At 38.7% G+C, this 22430-nt stretch overlaps 1 protein-coding gene across 11 annotated transcripts in view; it reads right to left on the reverse strand.

The window, feature by feature from the left end:
- The window catches only part of TMEM67 (transmembrane protein 67), a 74375-nt gene extending 63471 nt beyond the window's left edge, over positions 1–10904 (reverse strand). For all 11 annotated transcript variants that reach the window (XR_012019847.1, XR_012019848.1, XR_012019846.1 and 8 more), the window contains exons 1-3: positions 10686–10904; positions 8827–8915; positions 6390–6483 (exon numbers count right to left, since the gene is read on the reverse strand). Coding sequence is in view for 5 of the 11 variants with exons in the window: in XM_072803914.1 (XP_072660015.1) it covers positions 6390–6483; positions 8827–8915; positions 10686–10896 (394 nt within the window). In the remaining 6 variants the exon portion in view is untranslated. The remainder of the gene's footprint in view (positions 1–6389; positions 6484–8826; positions 8916–10685) is intronic.
- Between the last annotated feature and the right edge of the window lie 11526 nt (positions 10905–22430).

Consider the following 22430-nt stretch of genomic DNA (forward strand, 5'->3'; position numbering starts at 1 on the left):
AAGCAACTAATTTTCCAAATCATAAGTATTTTCTTCAAGTTTTTGTTTTTGGTTTTTTTTTTTTTTTTTTTTACTTCTTACCTGTCTGTTTCTGTTACAGCGAGTATATAGAGACAAGTAATTTCATAGACAGCTGACATATTTCTACAACTTAGACGGTTTTTGGTAGCTCCTATTAAAATTTTAAATTCACATACTTTTCAACACTACAATTTCATTTTTAGATACCTAACTTACAGAAATATTGGTACATGTATATACGGATATTTACTGAAGCATTCCTTGTTAGAAAACAACCTAAAAATTTACAATAGCAGGGATCCCTGGGTAGCGCAGCGGTTTGGCGCCTGCCTTTGGCCCAGGGCGTGATCCTGGAGACCCGGGATCGAATCCCACGTTGGGCTCCCGGTGCATGGAGCCTGCTTCTCCCTCTGCCTGTGCTCTGCCTCTCTCTCTCTCTCTGTTACTATCATAAATAAATAAAAATTCAAAAAAAAAATAAAATAAAAAATAAAAAAAAATTTACAATAGCAAAATGATGGTATATTCAACCTATGAAATACTATGAAATACTATGGAGTAGATTAAGAAGAATGAGGTAATCCAACAGATCATACTGGTAACTGGAGAAAGTATGCTGTAGAACAATATTTTTGGTATGAAACATTTATATAAAAATACCAGCTATATTTCCTGTGGGTATAGTGTATATTTTAAAAACAAGAAAAAAAGGTTCTAGAACATATCTAGAACACACATGCAAACATGTATGTGCACGCACATCAAAATGATAACAATTACTCTGAGGCTACGGGAATTAACAGAGAACCAGCATTGGGAAAATTGGTCAAAGACCATTAGTCCCAATCATAATGTTATCAATAATGTTTTATCCATAATGGTTTTTTTACAAGATGTTAAAAATGATTTTAACTGAAGTAAAGGTGAATGACTTGTTTCTCCTACAGTCATTCCTGTCTTAGTAAATGGCAATTCCATTGGACCATTTACTCAGGCCCCAAGCCTTAAGAGTATCGTTTCTTTTTACATTGCACATTAAAAACAATGAAATTAAAATTAAAAAATAAATCTGCAAATCTTGTTAGCTCTTTCTTCAAAATATATCCAGAAACTGAGTTATTCTCTCTACCTCCACAACTCTACCCCAGGCCAAGGGCCATCATCATCTATCACCTGGACTTTAACAACAGCTTCCTAATTGGAGCCCTGGCTCTATGCTTTAGGCAGAAACCATGTGTGATAATTTTAATCCCCTGAAAACCTTCCGGTGGCCTTGCATCTCACTTGGGGTAATTTCTAAGGTCACTATCATAGCCTACAAGGCCTTCTGTGGTCTGCACACAATCACCTCAACTTTCCAGACCCATCTGCTTGTTTTCCTCCTTCTTTGCTTCAGCCATATCGGTGTATCTGCTGCTCCTTGAACATGCTCGGTACGCTCCCACCTCAGGATCTTTGTACTTGCTCTTCCCTCTGCCTAGCATGAGTACCCTAGTCATCTCTATAGCTCTGTCCCTCACTTCCTTCAAATCTTCCCTCAGATATTACCTTTCAAAAGAGGTCTTCCACAATCATCCATGTAAAATAACACTTGTTCTCTCTCCCTTGTCCTGCTTCATTTGTCTTCATAGCACTTAGCATCACCTGGCATATACTGTTCATTTTTGAGATTCATTATTGTCTTCCTCTTGCCACTAGAACCTAAGTTTGATTCACTGCTCAATCAAAGGCAGTACCCAATAAACATATTTTAATTGGAAAAAATTTAAATCGAAAGGTTTCATATAAAAATTGTATATTTTTGGCATCTTTTAAAAATTTTTTCCTATTTAAAAAAATAGGAAAATCTGATTTCATGGGACCCACGTTCTTACATGATGACAACAATCTGCTGGCATTGACTAGCTAATGCCTCTTAGCTTAACTGCCCTTCTGTTTAGTGAAGTTTTAAAAATTTATTTTAAAAATTATTTTAACTTTTTGTCAACAAATATTTATGAATAAGTGAGCATGACAACATATAAATATTTTCAAGAACGTATAAAGACACACATACATAAAGCATTCTTGAAGAACACAAAAGAAACTTAATAGTGCTTACATTAGAGAACTAGGAATGAAAATAAGGGCAGAAGGGAAAGGGCTTAGTTTTTATATTTTTCTATACTATATATATTTCTAGCCATATAAACACATTAATTTTAAAAAGTAAAATTTTAAAGTTGAAAAATACATGCCTTTTTAAGCAATAAACCTATGTGTGCTCTTAGAGTACTCTCTCCAAAGTACACTGCAAATAAACACTCCAAAATATTTGTAATATTTTTAAAAACTTGGAAAGGATAGAAAATAAATAATTAACTACCTTAGGGTAGCTTCTGGGAAATGAAACAGATGAGAAGTGTAGACTTTCATTTCTCATTTTGTAGCCTCATGATTTGATATTTTTAATGATATATACTTACTGCATTTATTTTTAAAAAACTATTTACCTGATTATCTGAGCTTTTCTTCCTATGCCAGAAATGGCAAGAGTTGAAAGAGCTTATGCCAGAAGATGTACCTTCTTTCTGTCCACTCTCCCCTAGTAGGCCTTCTTGCAAATCCACAGAACAAATTAACAGCAAAAGTTCAAGATGGCTCTAAGGAGCTCACACAGAGAATTTTGAGTATGTAATAGTAGCCTCTAAAATAGTGAAACACTGGGGCGCCTGGGTGGCTCAGTGGGTTAAGCATCTGCCTTCAGTTCAGGCAATGATCCTGGAGTTCCAAGACGGAGCCCCATAGCAGGATCCCCTGCTCAGCAGGAAGTCTGCTTCTCCCTCTCCCTCTGCCCCTCCTCCAGCTCGTGCTCTGTCGATCTCACCCTTGCTCACTCTGTCTCTCAAGTAAATAAATAAAATCTTTTTAAAAAATAAAATAGTGAAATACTGTTTTCACAGCGGTCACCCAACCTTAAGGGGTCACTCAGTGTCAGAGCCCTTGCCTGATCCCCCTGGCATCTAGCCTCCGTTCTTAGCAATTCATTAAAACTGCAACCTCTGACTGTCACGAGTCATTTCAGAACTCGGTCACAGCATTTGAATCTATGAACCTCATCATCTTCATCTCCACTTAGAAATCCCAAAGATATTTTTGACTTTCCTTTTTCCTCATCCCCATATTCCTTCACTCATCTCATCTATTATCATCCTTTCGATGTTTCTGGCGTCTACTCCTGTGGGTATAATGTGTTCTAACTCTGGTTCAGGCCCTTGTCGCTGCCTGTCTACAGTACTGCAGCAGCCTCTTCACACTCTCCCTACTTCCGGCCTCCACTCCTTAACCATCAACTTCATGAGGGCAGGGACTGCATTCCTGTTCACGGTCTTTTTTTCACTGTCTTACCCTCCATGCTCCTGGACAATGGCCAGGCCACAGTAGGAGCTCAACAAAAGGCCTATGCCCATAGAACATGCTACCATTCAAGACTCCCATAATCTCGACCAACGAACCTTTAAACTCACTACACTGTTATTCCCATAATCCCTTTATATTCCACCTAGATGTTTATACTTATAATAATACTCCTGTTCACTCTTCCTTCTGCCTAGAATGTTCTCTTTCTTGCTTCCTTTTGAAATCCCATTAATCATTCAAGGCCCCACTATTATACTGCCATGCTAACTTTCCCAAATAACCCTGGCTGAAGTGAGTTCTTCCTTCCATTTATTGTCTAGAATGTTCATTTCATGATTTAATATATGTGTTCCTGTGAAAATATTTTGTTGCTATCTTATTCTGCAAATTACTTTTCCATTTGCATATCCTGCCTTCTAACTAGATTTTAAATAAATTGATGGCAGGGATTTTTCTTTAAAAATTCAATTTTTGAATAAATAATATATACGTAGAATATGAAAATAAAAGGCACAGAAAAATTTAAAGTGAGAATTCAGTCTCTTTCCCACCCTTTTCCCCCAGATAGCCAGTTCTCCACACTGGAGGCAATACTGCTCTTAGCTCCTTGTGAATTCTTCCAGAATAAAGCTGCGTAAGCACCTATGAATTTATTATTTTTAGAAAGCATAAATGGTAGCTCACCAGAAAAAGAAAACAGTACAAATAGGAGGTATTCAAATATTTGTGGGTGAGTAAATATGAACTTTTCTATAGCTTGTTTTTTTATTTAATGTATTTGTTTCTATAGTAATACTTAGAGAACTGCATTATTTTTCTGTATAATAATTATATTTTTCTGTATCCTACACCATTGCATGGATGTATGACAGTTTGACTAATATCTTATCGGACTTTGACATTCTTTACAATATTTTGTCTTGGGACTAATGTTGCAATAAGAAGCCATGCATATACTTCTTCAGACATGTATTTCCCTACACTAGAACGGAAATTCCTATATGAGGGCTACTTGGGTGATGATCTGCATTTGATAAATAACTGTAAAGCTGCTCTCCACAGAGATTGCACCAATTTATAATTCCCCAGCAATATACAATAACTATTTCCCTTTCATGCAACCTTAAGTTGGGTGCAAACATTATCAAAGTTCAAAAATGTTGATAATAAAATCTGGTAGGTTAAAAATAACATTTTAATTAATATTATTCTTACTCTAAGGTTCAGCTTGTTTCTCACATTTAGCATTTTTTTTCTTTCTGAAGCTTATTCATAATTTTGGGCCATTTTCTTAAATTCAGCTTTTCCTCTTGCTCTTATTTATTCATAACAGTTTTATATAGGGATGCCTGGGTGGCTCAGTGGTTGAGCATCTGCCTTCAGCTCAGGGCGTGATCCCGTGGTCCTGGGATTGAGTGCCACATTGGGCTCCCTTCTGCCTCTGTCTTTCTCTGTGTCTCTCATGAATAAATAAAATATTTTTTAAAAAAAGAAGTTTTATGTATATTGCAGAACTTAGACCTCTGTTGATTGTATGCACTATAAATTTTTCTCTAGTTTGGTGTTTTCCTAGTATTGTTTATAATTTCTTTATGTGATATTAGAATTCGTATTTAGTAAAATTAACCAATGTTTCCTTGTATAAATTCTAGGTTTCTCCTCATACGTAGGCCTATTCCACATTAAGACTAAAAAAATTTTTCCTATTTTTTACTGATCCTTTATAGATTCATATTTAATAATTAAATAATTGATTGACCTGAAATTCATTTGTCTTTAAGGAATAAGTTAGAAACCCAACTTAGCATTTTCCAAGGTTCCCCAGTATCATTACTAATCAGTTTTTTCTCCACTGACATAAAATACCACATTTATCACATATCACATTCCAATTGAGATTGGATCTATTTGATTCTCTACTTTAAGCTTTTTCATAATTGTCTTGGTTTTTCACACTTTTTCCAGATAAATTGTGGAATTAGTTGTGTAGTCTCTAAAACAGACAAACAATATCCTAGTAGAATTTATTAGAGTTCCGTTAAATGGACAGAGTGGCATTGGGGAGCAGACATCTTTATAGTAATTTCATTTTCCCCTCCTAGAACATGGTATGTATTCATGAAAGACACAGATAGACTGAGAGAGAGAGAGAGGCAGAGACACAGGCAGAGGGAGAAACAGGCTCCATATAAGGAGCCCGATGTGGGACTCGATCCCAGGACTCCAGGATGACGCCCTGGGCTGAAGGTGGCGTTAAACCGCTGAGCCACCCAGGCTGCCCTGTATTTCACTTATTAAAGCCAACTTTTGTATCCTACAGGAGCATTCTAAAGGTTTCTTCAATTGATTTATTTTATACATGTTAGGCACTTTTTTTTGTTGCTACTCTAGATGAGATCTTTTCTTCATATATTCTGAAGAATTGTTGTTTAGATAGAAGAAGGCTAATTTTTGGAAAATAATTTTGTATCAAAAACCTTAATTGTTTATAATAATTTTCAGTAATTCCCTTGGGTTTCTAAACATATAATCCAGTCATTAAAAATTAATTTTTAAATGATTTTTACCTCTTTTTTAATTACTCTACCTCCTATTTCTTTCACTTATCTAAGTGCACAGTTTACATCTTTATCTGGATCCTGACATTAATAGAAATGCTTATCATTTCTCCCTATTTGGCATTATGTAGGCTTTTGAGTTGAAACATATATACTTTATCACATTATTTTAAGGAAGTATCCATCTAATCATATAAAGACTTTTTTAAAAAAAAAATTTAAAAAAAAAAAGACTTTTTTTTAACCAAGTAGGGCTTTTTATTCTCTTCCTAATGCCTGCTGTTGTCTTAAATATCATTAAATTTTGGACAACAAAATACTCTTCACCAAGCAATTTCAATTAATCTTCTTATCAAAAACAGCCTAAGTGAAGATTCATTACTACTTTTTCATAAAGAATCTACTTCTTACCTAAAACATGGCCAGTGGGACAGTGACATTTTCCTTCTGCAGTTAAACCACCGGGGCAAGAAATGCAATTCCAGCCATCTTCAGTAATACCTCTCTGAAATGAAATGAAATGAAATGAAATGAAATAGAATAAAATCTATCCTTTTTTAATTTTCTCCTTAATTGGTGATGTAAATTCAAAAAGTATTACATCACACACACAACATCACAATAGTATATAATTAATAGTCAATACTCAAATAAATCATGCACATAGGAGCCACATAAAAAAAATTTCCTGGATAGCCAAACTATGCTTACATTCCAAAATGAAGTTATACAATATCACTATGTACTAACTACTGTTAACTCTGGGCAACAGTGCTGCTTCTTTATGATTTTCAGTTCAAATGAGTCCTTACTTTCAAAGTAATACTTTCATTCAGCTTTCCAATTTAAAAGATAAAACAAAATTCAACAGGATTTAATCAACAGATTAGCCAATTAATAGTTTAGTTTTACCTATTATAACATATTCTAATTTTTATAACCCAAATACATCCATTAACTTTTAAAAATTAAGCTATGATTTCAAATGGGTGAATTTTATGGTATATGACTATGTAAATAAAGTGGTTAAATTATAAAGATATTTCTATTAATTGTACTAACAAAGGTTTTTGATAAAATATGACATTCAAATTGGGATTATCGGGACTCCTCAGTGGCTCAGGATAAATAAATAAATAAATAAAATAATAAATAAATTTTATAAATAATATAAAAATAAATAAAAATTATTATAATAAATAAAAATTTATTCATGAGAGACACAGAGAGAGAGAGAGAGAGAGGCAGAGACACAGGCAGAGGGAAGCAGGCTCCACGTAGGGAGCCCAACGTGGGACTCGATCCTGGGTCTCCAGGATCACACCCCAAGCTGAAGGTAGACACTCAACCACTGAGCCACCCAGGCTGCCCAAATAAAAGCTTTTTTTTTTTTTTTTAAGATTTTATTTATTTATTCATGACAGACACACACACTCACACAGAGAGAGGGAGAGAGAGAGGGAGAGAGAGAGAGGCAGAGACACAGGCAGAGGGAGAAGCAGGCTCCATGCAGGAAGCCTGATGTGGGACTCCATCCTGGGTCTCCAGGATCACACCCCGGGCGGAAGGCGGTGCTAAACCGCTGAGCCATCAGGGCTGCCCCCAAATAAAAGCTTTAAAAAAAAAAAATTGGGATTATATAGTAACCAAAATGAATAAAAACCAAATGGCAGTAACAAAACAATACCACAAGTTATTTTTATTTTTAGTTGAAAAGACTGCATATATCAAGAAATGGTCCTATATTTGGTACTACATTATATAGAACTATTTAAAAATTAGGATTATTTTGTAATTTCACTGAAAAATAAATTTGCTTTGCAGCCATTTCATACTAGCAGCTTTTTATCATTGATAATTCAGGGATGGTCACTATTTCTAAACATATAAAGTAAGTATTAAAGTGATAAACTTACAAGTTGAATCAAATTGCCATAAATCAGTATAATTGGTAAATTATACTATTGATAGTAATTAATTTAATGGTAATTATTAAATTCCTAGATTCAAATTTTTTTATCCAGATAATGAGAAGAAACATTACTATAAAAGAACTGGCCCACAAAGACTTGTAATTATTGAAAATGATTGGAAAATATATTTCTGTTAATTATATAAGAATCATTATATATAGTACTAATTTACTAATTTTCAAAAAGTTATATGACTAACAGAGCAGCAACAGATACTATTTAACCTATTTAATGATACAATTGGCAACTCATGAACTGATCACACCTTATGTATCATTATGAACATATATTATTATAAAACTATTGACACAGTAGTTCCAAGACACATAACTCAATCTGTACTAGTCTAAAAATACACATATCCCAACTTGCTCTTTGTATCATTTATCTATTTTTTTAAGACAGAGCTACTCTGTGAGAAAATATAAAGAACATAAAGACACATTTTCACAGCTTTGTGGCTTTTTAAATTTCAGATTTTAAAAACTCAGGCAATACATTTGTTTATTCCAAGCTTGTATAAAATTTCACTGATCTCCTAAAATTTATTCTAGTTAAAACAAAGTTAATTTAGTAATTTTAGAATTTGAGAACATATTAGAGTACAGCATTAAAACATAGTTTAAAAAATAAAGATATTCAAGTGGCGCCTCGGTGGCTCAGTCAGTTAAGCCACTGGCTCTTGATTTCAGCTCAGGTCAAGACCTCAGGGTCCTGGGACTGGGCCCAGTGCTCAGCAGGGAGTCTGCTCAAGGATTCTCTCTCCCTCTGCACATTCCCCCACTCTCTAAAATAAACAAATACAAATTTTAAAATAAAGACATTCAATCTACTACGTTTTACAGTAAAATTATTTCAAAATAAATACTTGATACCATGTTTTCTGGGCACTTTTTACAAATAATATCAGGTCCTCCATTATTAGAGATCATCTGAAATCCCGGCAGACACACACATGAAGTTCCTAAAAAGAAAAGAGCCAATTTTGACCTTGGTAAATAAAAATAAAACTCCAAGATGGGGAAATTTTCAATATTCTCAAGATCCTGGAAACCAGGGCAGCTGTTAGGAGCACATCTGGAAACGTACTATGTGGGCTCTAATCTTAACTCTGCTACTTAGCTGTGTGACCTTGAGCAAGTTACTGAACTCTGTGCCTAGGTTTCCATTTCACCAAAATGGGGACGATAACAGTACTTACCTCGTAGGGTTGGTATGAGTAGTAAATGAGTTATTATATGGAAAGGTCTTAGACTATGTATGGCACACAGTAGGTATTGTGCTTGCTACTTAAGTGCAAGCATCACTGAACTACTGGAGTACTGGACTTTAATTTTAATAATCAGAGTTTTCGTTAACCGTTATGGGAAACTGTACGGTTCTATTTCATCTGACCACATACATATATTCGATGATTTCCAAGTTACTTTGCCAAAACAAAACTTTATGAACTAAGTTATCTTGATTCAAATAAATTATTGTTTTCCTCTGGATAGATGGTAGACTAAGATGATCACTGTTCAACCTGCTGGATGGGTGAGGACCACAGTCCCTAAGGAGACATCAGGTGGAAACAGCACCCACCGAAATCTATGCAGCAGATGCATACGCTATCTGGGTTCCTAAGTATGAAGCCAACACCCTACACTTTAGGAGCCTGTGCAACGCTTTCTCGTTCGTATTTCCTCACCTGGGGAGCCTGACATCATGACTTACAGGAGGATATATCAGATTTGGAGATGGCAGAGGGTTGACATCGTGGGTGACCAAATCGAGATTGAAGACATCCTGGACCTCAGAATACGGTCTATTCTACTCTATGCCAATTCTGTTCCTTAGTAATATGGGAAAAGTCTTGTTCTGTGCAGCTTCTCCCCCTCTCTAGGGGGAGAACTAGGACCAAATGACACATGTTTCAAGAAAAAGAAATAAGCTTACTCTCAAGAGACTTCAAGAGCAATCAGTAATATTCAGTAACAAAAGGGACGACTCCTAAGGAAATCTACGTTAAGGACACACGATGTAGGGGAAATTACGCTGAGGGCAGAGAGACTCCGGTCCTCCCGAGCTGCGGTGTGGGCGACAGACAGGGTCATTACAACACCGGCTGGGCTTCAATTTCCTCGCCTGTAAAAGGAGAAGACTGGACCTCATCCTGGTTAGGGTCCTTCTAGCTCTAGGTTTGTGGCCTTTGAAATGCAAGATCAAAGCGCTAGCAAAGGGCCGCCTGGGTGTTGAGCATCTGCCTCGGGCTCAGGTCATGACCCCGTGGTCCCGGGTTCGAGTCCCGCATCGGGCCCCCTGCGTGGAGCCTGCTTCTCCCTCGGCCTGGGTCTCTGCCTCTCTCTCTGTGTGTCTCTCATGAATAACTGAGTAAAATCTTTAAAAAGCAAAATAAAAGCAATAACAGATTTTATTATTAATTATTATTGTATATGTTTTACTTGGAGTCCCGTTTGCAGACACGTAACCTCCCGCGCCCCTCCCTCCCCCGCCCCGCCCCCTCCCCGCCCCCCGCCGTCCCTCTCGCCCTGCAGGGCGCCTGCAGACCCGTCCGCCGGGAAGCAGGGGATCCGCGCCCGAGGCCTGGGCTCACCACCCCCCCGCCCCCGCACAAGCTGCGGTGCTCCGAGGACACCCCTCCCTCCCGCGCTGGCGGTTCCCTTTCCCCCAGACGTTTCTCCCCGAGGCCGGGGCGTCAGGGCCCCGCCTGGGCCCCGCCGGGCCGGCTCACCTCGGGCATCCCGCCGCTGGTTGGCCCCGCACGGGACACAGGACAGCGCGGAGATGTCGAAGCGCTGGCTGTGGCCGCACGACTCCGGCTGCACGAAGGGAAAGGAGAAGGTCTGGGCGTGCGGGGCCCGAGGGAGGACCGCCAGGAGGCACAAGCTCAGGACCCAGCGAGCCGCCATGGCCGCCCCGACCCCTCCGCTGCCCGTTGCCATGGTGCGGACGCCGGCGTCTGCGCACGCCCCGGCGCCCCATCGGCCCCCGCGGCGAGTCTGCAGAGCTGATTGGACAGCTCCGTCGGGCTTCCGGAAGTGCCTGCGGCCGCTGCCCCGTTGCCAGGGGAACCGCGCCGCCGCGGGAGGCGGGCTGGACCCGGAGGCGGGGCGGGCGGGGCGGGCGGGGCGGGCGGGGCGGGCGGGCGCCGGGCGGGCGATGGGAGGCGTGTTGCCCGCCCTGGGCCGCCACCTGTTCCCGGGACGCGACACCGGTTCCGGGGGTCGGTGAACGGGACCCCGCGGCAGTCTCTAATGGTATCACGCAGATTGAGAGGAAGTATTTTTTTCGTGGAGCTGTTGAATGACGTTTACACCAGAATTTATTCAGACCGGGCGATTTCGCGTTAAAGGAGACATTGCAGCAGTGCATGTGTCCTGAGAAGTGTGTCCGTTAAAAAAATAAAAATAAAGTTAAATAAAAAACAAATAAATTTTAAAAATAAAAATTAAGTTTAAAAAAACTTTTAAATTTTTTTTTAAAAATCAAAAATTTTAAAAATTTTAAAATTTTTTAAATTTTTAAAAATAAATAATTTTTAAAAGGTAGAAAAACAAAAAATAGAAATAAAAGGGTAGAAAAACAAAACAAAAAACATCCCCGTTGATTTGAAATGGGCAATGCTGGAAGATTGGCTTGAGCATTTCAAAAAGGTCTTTTCCGGGCAGACGTTTCATTGTGTTTCCAGTTTCCTCGTTTTGGATAAAGGAAATCCTGTATATAAAATGAGATCATCTTTACCCCGTTCGTGAATAAAGAAGAAACCTAATTTTTAACCAAACGTACGCACACGTGAATGTTGCCTTTCAAAAGCAAGCACCCCGGGAGGCCCATAAAATGTTCACCAAAACATTTTAGAATTAGCTTTAGAGGCAGTTTACAGATCATAGAAAATTGCATTTTTTTCTTATATCTAAATCTCACTTCCGTTTTTGTTGGACTGTGTTTGTTTTATCTTGTTCTCACATCCCCCCGCTCTCCCAGTACAATCATCCGGCATAATTTTTAGCCATCTTATTCATCAGTCGCAGCTTGGAACAACTTTGGGCTTTCTCAAAAAACTCTTTTTTATTTTGTAATAAAAATGAGGATCTGACACTATTAAAGAAAATACACATACACACAATTCTTAATGCATGTGGAAAATGCATCTAAGTTAAGTTAGATGACTTTAACCATTAACTACCATCAGGCCTAGTATTTCTCATGTGGCCTTTTCCAAAAGACCAACATTCAGTCACTAATATCTATGATACAGGACACAGGAGAAGTACGTTCTGAAAACTTCCTTAAAGAGGAATTCTAAAAAAAGTTTTTGAGTGATTATGCATTGTTGGAGTGTCTGGTTGGTAGTGAAAATCACTCATCCGAATAAGATTTTTTTTTTTTAAAAGCATGTGACTAGGGGCACCTGGGGGGCGCTCAGTGGTTGAGCATCCGCTTTTGGCTCACATCGTGATCCTGGGGTCCTGGGATCGAGTCCTTCCTCTGCCTGTGTCTCTGCCTCTCTGTGTCTCACATGAATAAATAAATACAATCTTTAAAATAATTTTAAAAACATGTGACTATACAAATGTTAATGGGGACTCAGAGAAGGTATGGTCAGAATAGTTGAGATTAATCTGCAAAAGCTTCATATGCTGATTTTTAATTCTAGTCTTCCTTAATGAAGTGCATAGGGTTAAATGGTCTGTGAGAGGGATTGGTGCAATAGTATTTTCTCATTGCATACTATGTGAGTAAAGCAATAAAAGAGCTCCCATTCATGATGGCTTTCCTTGTGTCCTACACTGTGCACTATACTAGGCTCTTGACAGCATTAATCTTAACTCTCATAATAATCCTTTGATGAAATATTGTCTCTTTTTGTAACCTTTAAGAACAACAAAAAAGGAACTGAGTATCAAGACAGTTACATTTTAGGAAGAGGTGGAACAGAGAATTTGTCTCCATCTGGTCAACTCCACAACCTATCATTTCAATTTATGAAGTGGCTTTTTTTGTTGAATAGACAGAGAAAAATTTTGGCACTTTCTACATGTAGGACAAACCTATTGCCTTTAGTTAAGGAGGTGATACTGCCACTGTATACTGCACACAGACAAGGTGATACTGCCACTGTATACCACAGACAATGGAACTATGGTGGTATAAGACCTTTGGGCTCTGCACCTGGGAAGACTGTTCCAATAAAGCTAAATAAAGAGCTTAGTTGTAGTGGAAGGATTCAAAATAGAAACAGGTTTGCCTTAACTATTGATACTGTAGGCTCATTTGTATAAACTGCTTACAAGGATAGCAGAAAGAATGTGAGTGGGAACTGTTACGCATAAATTGGGACCATATCATCAGGGATATTTGTGCTGCAGGTAAATGGATCAGGTGGTGAAAGCCAGTTCACAGTGGCTTAAACAAAAACAAACACGAGGAGTCTGGAGATAGGTGGCCGCTGGTCTTCATTCAATGATGTCAGATAGTCTGCTCTGTAGTCTTCTCAGCCTTTCTCTCTTAGTTGTAGTGTGCTTGCCTTATGCCAGATATCAACATTCCGATTTAAGACACGAGAAAGAAAATGAGCTGAGCCAGAGATATATCCCATCTCCTAAAAACACAATCAAAGCAAACACTTTGTCTGTGTCATGTATTATGCTAAACTTCTTACATGCATTATTTTAATCTTTTTAATAAACCCTATGAGTGGACAGTGCATTTATCAGGCTTAAAGACCTACTGAGTATCACCCAGCTAACGTGAAGGAATTATCCACAGATAAAAGCTTCTTACTGGGGAGGCCCAGGTGGCTCAGTGTTTGAGCATCTGCCTCAGGGCATGATCCCTGGGTATTGGGATCGAGTCCCCGTCAGGCTCCCCACCAGGAACCTGCTTCTCCCTCTGCCTATGTCTCTGCCTCTCTCTCTGTGTCTATCATGAATAAATAAATAAAATCTTTAAAAAAAAAAAAGCTTGTTACCAAATACAGAAAAAAATTAAAGGTAGAAATTAAAGTTATAGGAATTATCTAATATGTTTGTGGGGACTTGGACCATGGATAACAATGTAAATACTTGATATTAATTGCTTGTTTTCAGTGTGTCAGGTACTGCAATATCTCATTTAACAAAATTGGGGCTATTATCACTTCTACTTTACAGATGAGAAAACCAGGAGTTAGAAAGCAATATTTAAATTCCTAAGGTCATAATCAGAGCACGATTCTAACTCTGGTAATTTGACTTGACCCTGATTCTTTACTGCTGCTCTTGAATCCCTGGCTGTGCTTTCCTAGCCATGAATAAAGAAAAGGGAAAGGTAAGTCAGCCCATCAGGGGGATTAATGAATTAAACTATTACAAAGAATGTGATGAACAAATGCAAAATGCAGAAATGGAGATTATGGTCAGAAAGGGGAATTAGGTCAAGATCTTACAGGCAGGGCTATTTTGTGTGGGAAGCCCTGTTCTCTAACCCAATCTTCAGATTCTTGGTGTTACTCTAGTTCCTACTAGAACTGCTGCATCAAATTCCATATGTTCTAAACTGAACTTGGCTTCCATGATGGAACACTTTCCCAGTTTTCTCCAGGTTATTCCTAGAGCAAACTTTCTGCTTATTCCTGCTCTTTGCTCTTTGTTGGCTCAACTTCCTTTACCTATTATATGGAGGATCCCTGAGGCTCATGTCTTTTCTCATACTTTGGTTTCTCTGTGGATGATGTCAACCGTGTCCTTGACATCAGTGACCACTTTTGCAGATCACTCACGTATTTATATTTATCCAGGCCAAGTATCTTTTCTGAGCTCTGAAGAGTATTTCCACTGCTGGCTTGAAAACTTCATTTGGATGGAATAAAGCATCTTTAATTCAAGGTTCCAAAAACAACCCATGAACTCCATCACTTCTCTACCTCCCACCTTTTCTTCTTCCAGTGTCTTATATCTCAGTTAATGGCAACATTAACCCACCTGTAATATAGACCAAAAATCTAAGAGTCGCTTTTGATGCTTTCCTTTCCTTCATCTTCCCATTTCAGTCTAGACTTCTTGATTTTTTTTATCTTCTAATATCTCTTTATTTAATTGCCCACATATCTCTTGAATACTTTTACTTTACCTTTTTTAATAAAGATTTTATTATTTATTTATTCATGAAAGACACACGGAGAGGCAGAGACACAGGCAGAGGGAGAAGCAGGCTCCATGCAGAAAGCCCAATGTGGAACTCGATCATGCCCTGAGCCAAAGGCAAATGCTCAACCGCTGAGCCACCCAGGCGTCCCCACTTTTCTTAACTTCTACATCACTGTCACCCTAAAATGCTACCTACTCCCATGTGAATTATTGCAATAACCTATTTAAACCTTAATTTGGGCAGCTCGGGTGGCTCAGCGGTTTAGTATCACCTTCAGCCCAGGTTGTGATCCTGGAGACCTGGGATCAAGTCCCACGTCAGGCTCCCTGCATGGAGCCTGCTTCTCCCTCTGCCTATGTCTCTGCCCCTCTCTCTCATGCTCTGGGTCTCTCATGAATAAATAAATAAAATCCTAAAAAAAAATAAGCCTTAAATTTTTAGGCATTATCAATTATTTTATTTTTTTATTGAGGTATAACTGAGATATATTAGTTTCAGGTATACAACATGATTCAGTATTTGTATATATTGAGAAATGATCATAACAGTAAGTGTAGTTAACATCCATCACCATATAGTCACAAATTTTTTTCTTGTAATGAGAACTTTTAAGATTTAGTCTTAGCAACTTTCAAATATGCAATAGTCATTAACTATAGTCCACAGGCTGTATATTACATACCATGACTTATTTATTCTACAGCTGTTAAGTTTATACTTCTTGACCCTCTTCACCCATTTCACTCACCCATTTCACCCCCTCCCACCCCCCAAAAAACCACCAATCTGTTCTCTGTATCTGTTTGGGGATTTTTTGACATTTTATTTAAAGGTTCCACGAGTGAGATCATAAGGTATTTGTCTTTTTCTGTCGGACTTATTTCACTTAGTGTAATGCCTCAAGGTCCATCCATGTTGTTGCAAGTGGCAAGATTGCATTCTTTATGACTGAATACTATTCCTGTAAGTGTTTATAATCACATTTTCTTTATCCATTCATCCATCAATGGGCCCTTATGCTGTTTCCATATCTTGGTTATTGTAAATAATGTTACAATGAGTGTAGGGTGCATGTATCTTTTTGAGTTACTGTTTTCATTTTCTTCAGATAAATAGAAATTCCAGTAGAATTCTTGGATCATATCATAGTCCTCTTTTGAATTTTTAAGGGGACCTCCATAGAGGTTTCCATAATGGCTGCACCAATTTAAATTCTCACCAACAACAGCAAAGGTTTTCTTTCCTCCATTTCTCCATATTCTTCTCAAAACTTGTTTTCTTTTTGAAAATAACCAGTCTAACAGGTGTGAGGTAATATCTCACTGTGGTTTTTGGTTTGCATTTCACTGATGATGATTGATGTTGAGTACCTTTCCATGTACCTGTTGACCATTTGTATGTTTTCTTTGGAACCTTCTGCCCATTATTTAATCAAATTGTTTCTTTGCTATTGAGTTGTATTAACTGTTTATATATTTTGGATGTTAACCCTTTATCAGATACACGATTTGCATGTGTTTTCTCCCATTCAGTAGTTTGCCTTTTCATTTTGTTGATGGTTTGCTTTGCTGTGCAGAGGGTTTTTAGTTTGATGTAGCCCCACTTATTTTTGCTTCAGTTGCCTCAGGCATCTATGTTTGTTTACTTAAGATGTGTTCATTCGAGAAAGGGAGAGTGGGCACACAGGAGTTGGGGGGGGGGTGAGAGAGGGAGAAGCAAACAATTCCTCTGCTGAGCGGGAAGCCTGATGTGGGGCTCTATCCCAGGACCCTGAGATCATTACTTGAGCAAAAGGCTAACACTTAACACTTAGCCACCCAGGTGCCCCCCAGGCATCTATGTTGTCAAGCACTGTTATGTGGCCTCTAAAGTACATAAGCCAATAATGAAAAGACTACGCAATCTATTATTGGATCTCAAATTACGTGTATAGCATATTCTCTTTCTTGGTTTACCTCCTTTGGGTAAATATTAGCTTCCTGAGAAAATATCATAAGATGTAAGTTTTTGAGACCTGCATATCTGCAAATATCTTTATTCTTCCCTCACAGTTACATAATAGTTTACTTGGGTATGAAGTTCTACTTTGGAAATATTCCCTCAGAATTTTGAAGGCACTGCTTTTTCTTTTGGTTTCTAATGTTGCTGTTGAAAAAAATCTGCCATTTTGATTCTTAATCTTTTGGGTTTGAATTTGTTTTTTACTTTCTAGAAATCTTGAGAATGTTCATTTTTTCTAAATTTTACAGTGATGTGTCTTGGGGTATTTCACTATCTTTTTTTTTTTTTTAAGATTTTATTTATTGGAGAGAGGGAGAGAAAGAGAGAAAGCATGTGCATGAGCAAGAGGGGGTGGGGGGCAGAAGGGGAGAATCCCTGCAGACTCCAGTGTGGCTCCATCTCACAACCCTGAGATCATGACCCTGAGGTCCTGACCTTAGCAGAAACCAAGAGTCAGACATGACTTAGCCACCAGGGGTATCTCATTGTCTTCTTTTATGTTGAACACTTGTTGGATTTTAATTGTTCCTCTGAATAGCTCTTACTTTTTCCTATTCTCTCTTCCTGGATACTCTATTTTCAGATATTGGACTTCCTGGACTGTTTTTATAATTTTCTTATATTTTTTTCCATTTTATTTTGTTTTGCTGTACTTTCTGGAAAATTTTCTAAGCTTTCTCTATCAAACATTACCTTGAGTTTTTCTTTCTTTTTTTTAAAAAAAATTTTATTTATTCATGATTTACATATATATATAGAGAGAGAGAGAGAGAAAGAGAGCAGAGACACACACAGGCAGAGGGAGAAGCAGGCTCCATGCAGGGAGCCTGACATGGGACTCGATCCCAGGTCTCCAGGATCATGCCCTGGGCCAAAGGCAGGCACTGAACCACTGAGCCACCCAGGGATACCCTACCTTGAGATTTTCATTTCCACTATCATTAATTCAATTTCTAAGAGCTCTTTTTCATTTTCTGACTGTATCATTTATAATATCCTGGTATTCTTTCATGAATGCAATATTTTATCTGAGGACATTACTGATTGTGTTTTAAAGTTTTCTTCTGCCAATGCAATTTGTTTTTTCAAAGTTCTGTTTTGTGTGAGAGCATTTACTCATAAATCTGGTGCCCCTTTGTTATTTCTGTATACATGTATTGTATCTGTGTATATCTATGTAATGTATGGATACTAGAGGGGCACCCAGAAAAGCTACTAGAAAGTTCGACAAGAACAGGTGGGTCTTCTAGACTGGGTGACAATGTGTGGGGTGATTTAACTGGGCTGTTTCTTAGGGCATTCTCCCATGTTAGTATTTTTTCTTTCTTCTCTCTTGTTGTACTGATCGGATTCCTCAGAGAATGTAAGCCTGGATGCCAGGTTTAGTGGGGAAAGAAGATGGGAGTTTCATCATTCAGCTTCATCATTACATACTGCCTTTTTTTTTTAATTTAATAGAACCCCTAATCTCATCTGTACCCATTGTCCCCTAGTCATACTCTCTCCAGAGAATAAACTTTCAACCTTCTGCTCTAGTGGGGGAGAGATAGGTTTCTTGGTACTGGAAAGGAGTCTTAAGTGCATGTCTTTAGTGCTTTACAAATTGATGTTCAACCAACTGTTTTCACCTCCTTCCCCCACAGAGGATACTGAGGATTTCTAAGGTTTTTAAGGACTTAATTTGGTGCATATCAGGTTGCTTCTTAGCTTTTCCCACTGTCCATTTGGGATCCAGCCTTCCTGTTTTCACAAAAGAAATTATCACCTATCCATCTGTTGTTTCATGCTTGCAAACTTTTATAGCTGTTGCCTCCTCTATTATCTTCATTTGTGTCCGTTCTTGCTTCTTTCCCAAGTTCCTTTTCTATTATTTTATTAGGATTTCTGGAAAGGGTGGAAGTAAATATCTGTGTTCAAACTGTTATCTTAAACTGGAAGTCAAAAAACCTGTTAACCTGTCCTCATACAGACACTCTTGCCAGCCTGCAATCCATTCTCCATACCTCAGCTGGAGTAATGTCTTGAAATGCAAGTCTAACATGTCACCTCTGCTTAAAATAGTTCGTTGGTTTTTTTCAGTGGGAAGCTCAAAGTCCTGAGCATGAACCGCAACGCCCAGCAGGGTCTGACTTCTTCCTGCACCCTTTCATTGTCCTGTGCACTCCTGTGCTAAGCCTGTGCACCTCTCTGTGCAGACCACCCCTGTTCCCACTCCCTGTCTGAAAATTCACATTTACTTCACTAACTCCCCCTTTACTTCCAGCTCATCTGTCACTTCTTTAACAAATTCCTCTTGCCTTTTGTAATCAGGCCAGTCTCCTATGAAATACTCTCACACTATCATGTATTTCCCTTTTATAGCTCTTGTCCCTGCTGTAAACTAACATTAGTTGAATTCTTTTGCTAGTTTTCCTGTCCTCTCCTGTATTTTATGATTTATGAGATTATGAGAGCAAGGACCATGTCCAATTTTGTTCACCATTGTCTTAGTACCTGGAGTTATGCATAATACATTGTCATTTAAAACACACATCGCAACGGAAAAGATTAAATCAAAACTTGCTTCATTCTCTAGTTTATTATCATCTTCCAAACTCTAAGGAGATCTCAATGCTATCTCCCCTCATTTCATCCCTGGGAAAGGCGAGAGGACCAATGTGGGTTGAGCCTGGAGTAGGCTTTAGCCAGTCAAAAGAGACAGACTTTTTTTGTGTGTGTCCACAAAATTTTTTGTGTACTTTGCACAAGCAAAGTACCATGCACTAGTAACCAGTTTCAGGGGAGGACTCCAAACGTTCCTGCCCATTGCATCTTGGTTTTAGAGTCACTAAGGGAAATTCAATGCTGGACAGACATTGAATTCACTGGACAGACAAGATTTTACTTAGAGAAGAGACAGAGCAGGAGCAGTTTCAAAAGTGGTGTCAGTTCTGGCCAATGGGTCTCTCCTGGCCACTGACACAAGGCAATCGGCCTATGTGCCACACCCCTCTCATTCTGCAGTGGAAGCAACCTGGCCTTTCTCCTCAGAGGATGGATATAGCAGCGGGTTGACCAAGTGATATATAATATACATACTTTAAACAGAAACAAGTGTAGTTAGTGAGCCCACAATAAGGAGATATTCCCACATTGGGTGATAGGCCAGGCAGTGTGTGTGGCCTCTTTAATTCTTGGTAAGGAAGGGTTCCAGACTCAAGGCTCATTCTTATGCAGCTGAGTGGGGGCTGAAAGACTGCCTGCAGGAGACTGCCTCCCTCTTCCAACACAAAGTCTTCTAGATTCTTTAATTAATTAATTTTTTTTGGCTATCTCCTTACATTCGGTCTTTGGAACTTCTCTTATCTTCTTTCGTTTTATGTACCTGGCATTGGATGGAACCCAGAGAAACAAAGCCTAAGCATGAGATAACATGCTTCATATGTGGTCCTACCTGTTCTACAATGGGTTCTACACCGAGATTTGGGGGGGGGGGGGTGTCAAAGCTTCAGCAGTAAAATACAGAGATTTTATCCAGTACTTTTTCTGTATGCCTCCTTTGTTAACGTATAACATCAATTAGAACATTCATGATCTCAGTCTCTTCCATCTTTCTGCCACAGAGATAAGACTCCCATTTATTTGTCCCAACTTATTCAATCAGTTGTGTACAGAGCCCCAACAATCCCTAGGGGTTTTGTAGGTATGCCTCCAAGGAGCACTGCAAGGGATAAATCAGAAAGGAGCATATGGGCCACCAGAGCAACAGGTAAGAGTTCATGTTATGTGATTTCCTTGGTGTTTTACCATGTGCTATATATAATATATAGTGGTCCGTGTGTGTGTGTGTGTGTGTGTGTGTGTGTGTGCTTTACCTACACAACAACCCTACTCTGTCATTGTCCTCTTCATTTGATAGGTGAAGAATTTAAGGCAAAATGATTCAGTGACTAATGTGAGACAGTTAGCAAGGTTCAGAACTATGGCATTCTGATCTCTGAGCCAGCCTTCTTGATTTCCAAGTTATATTGGAGTTTATTGTGTGTTAGGGACTGTGCTATGTGCTCTACAAGCACTGTATAATTTAGTCTTCAAAAATGGCCCCGAAAGGTGGATACTGTTATCGTCACCCTACCAACTGAGAAGTTTAGGATAAGGAATTTGTTCAGTCATGAAGGCAGAGCTGGGATTTAAACTTGAATTTGCCTGATTTAAGAGCCCAGTCTTAATCTCCATGTTCTACACGTCCTCCTGTGTATGATGGCTTGCGCCCGCTCTCTTCTCCTATAGTACACGCTTCTTGAGGAAAAGGGACTGTAAATTCTTTACCTGTCTTTCAGGAGCCTTGGCAAGGTGCTTGACACATAGCCTGTGCTCATATGCCAGTTGAACTGAATGGAAGTCAAGGGATGCAAAAGGAATAAGGGTCCTTGGGAGGTGAGAAGATCAAGGAACTCTTAAGTCCAAGTGATGAAAGGCTGTTCTTGTGGGTATTGAGGAGCTGGAAAGGGCAGCTAAAAACTGATACCAAAATCATTCAGAAGGGTAGGGAGTGAGATAGATGTGGTAAAAAGCTTGGAGAGGTTAAATGCCCAGGAGAGCCATAGAATGCTCATGGATAAGTGTGGTTACTATGTTTTAGGATATAGTCTTCTGTTTTTCTGTTCCAGAAATTTACTTTTCTTTCTGTTCTCTAAAATGATTAGGTTTCCATGTTGACATACTAAAGGTTCAAGAAACTATTCAATAACCAGAATACTAAGTAATTAAACCCAATTATCTTAGCTGGAGTTTTCTGTTTTTGATTGTAATGGTATTGTGCCTTGTAATTGTAATTGCCTGTGTCTTCACTAATGTGGTAAAAAACAACTGTTTTGCTGGGTGACATAAATGACTTCAACACTGTCAATGAAGTCTACAAACAGTATTTCAAGAGTAGTTTTCCTGCAAGAGCTGCTTACCAGGTTGCTGCTTTGTCCAAAGGAGGCCGTGTGGAGATTGAAGCAGTGGCTGTCCTAGGACCTCTCACCACAGCATCGCTATAAGTGGGCCCAGTGTTATTTTATCTGGAATCGTAACAATGTTTTTAAGTTTACATCTTAATTTTTCCGTTGACGTTGGAAAGTGTATGATTGGCTAAAACATTTGAGGTCATTTTGGAAATAACCATATAATAAGGGGAATTAAGCATGAATTGGAGATCAGATGACAACTCCAGTTACTGGTGCCATAAATCACACACACACTCATGGTACTGGATGTGGGGAAAGAGACGCTCATTACATACACAAATAAATGGAAGTAGAGGGAAATAAATCATGGGAGAGAGGAATTACCATTCCTAATAAATAATTAAGCGCACACATAA

This window comes from Canis lupus, chromosome 28, assembly GCF_048164855.1.
Source record: "Canis lupus baileyi chromosome 28, mCanLup2.hap1, whole genome shotgun sequence".
Taxonomy (NCBI): domain Eukaryota; kingdom Metazoa; phylum Chordata; class Mammalia; order Carnivora; family Canidae; genus Canis; species Canis lupus.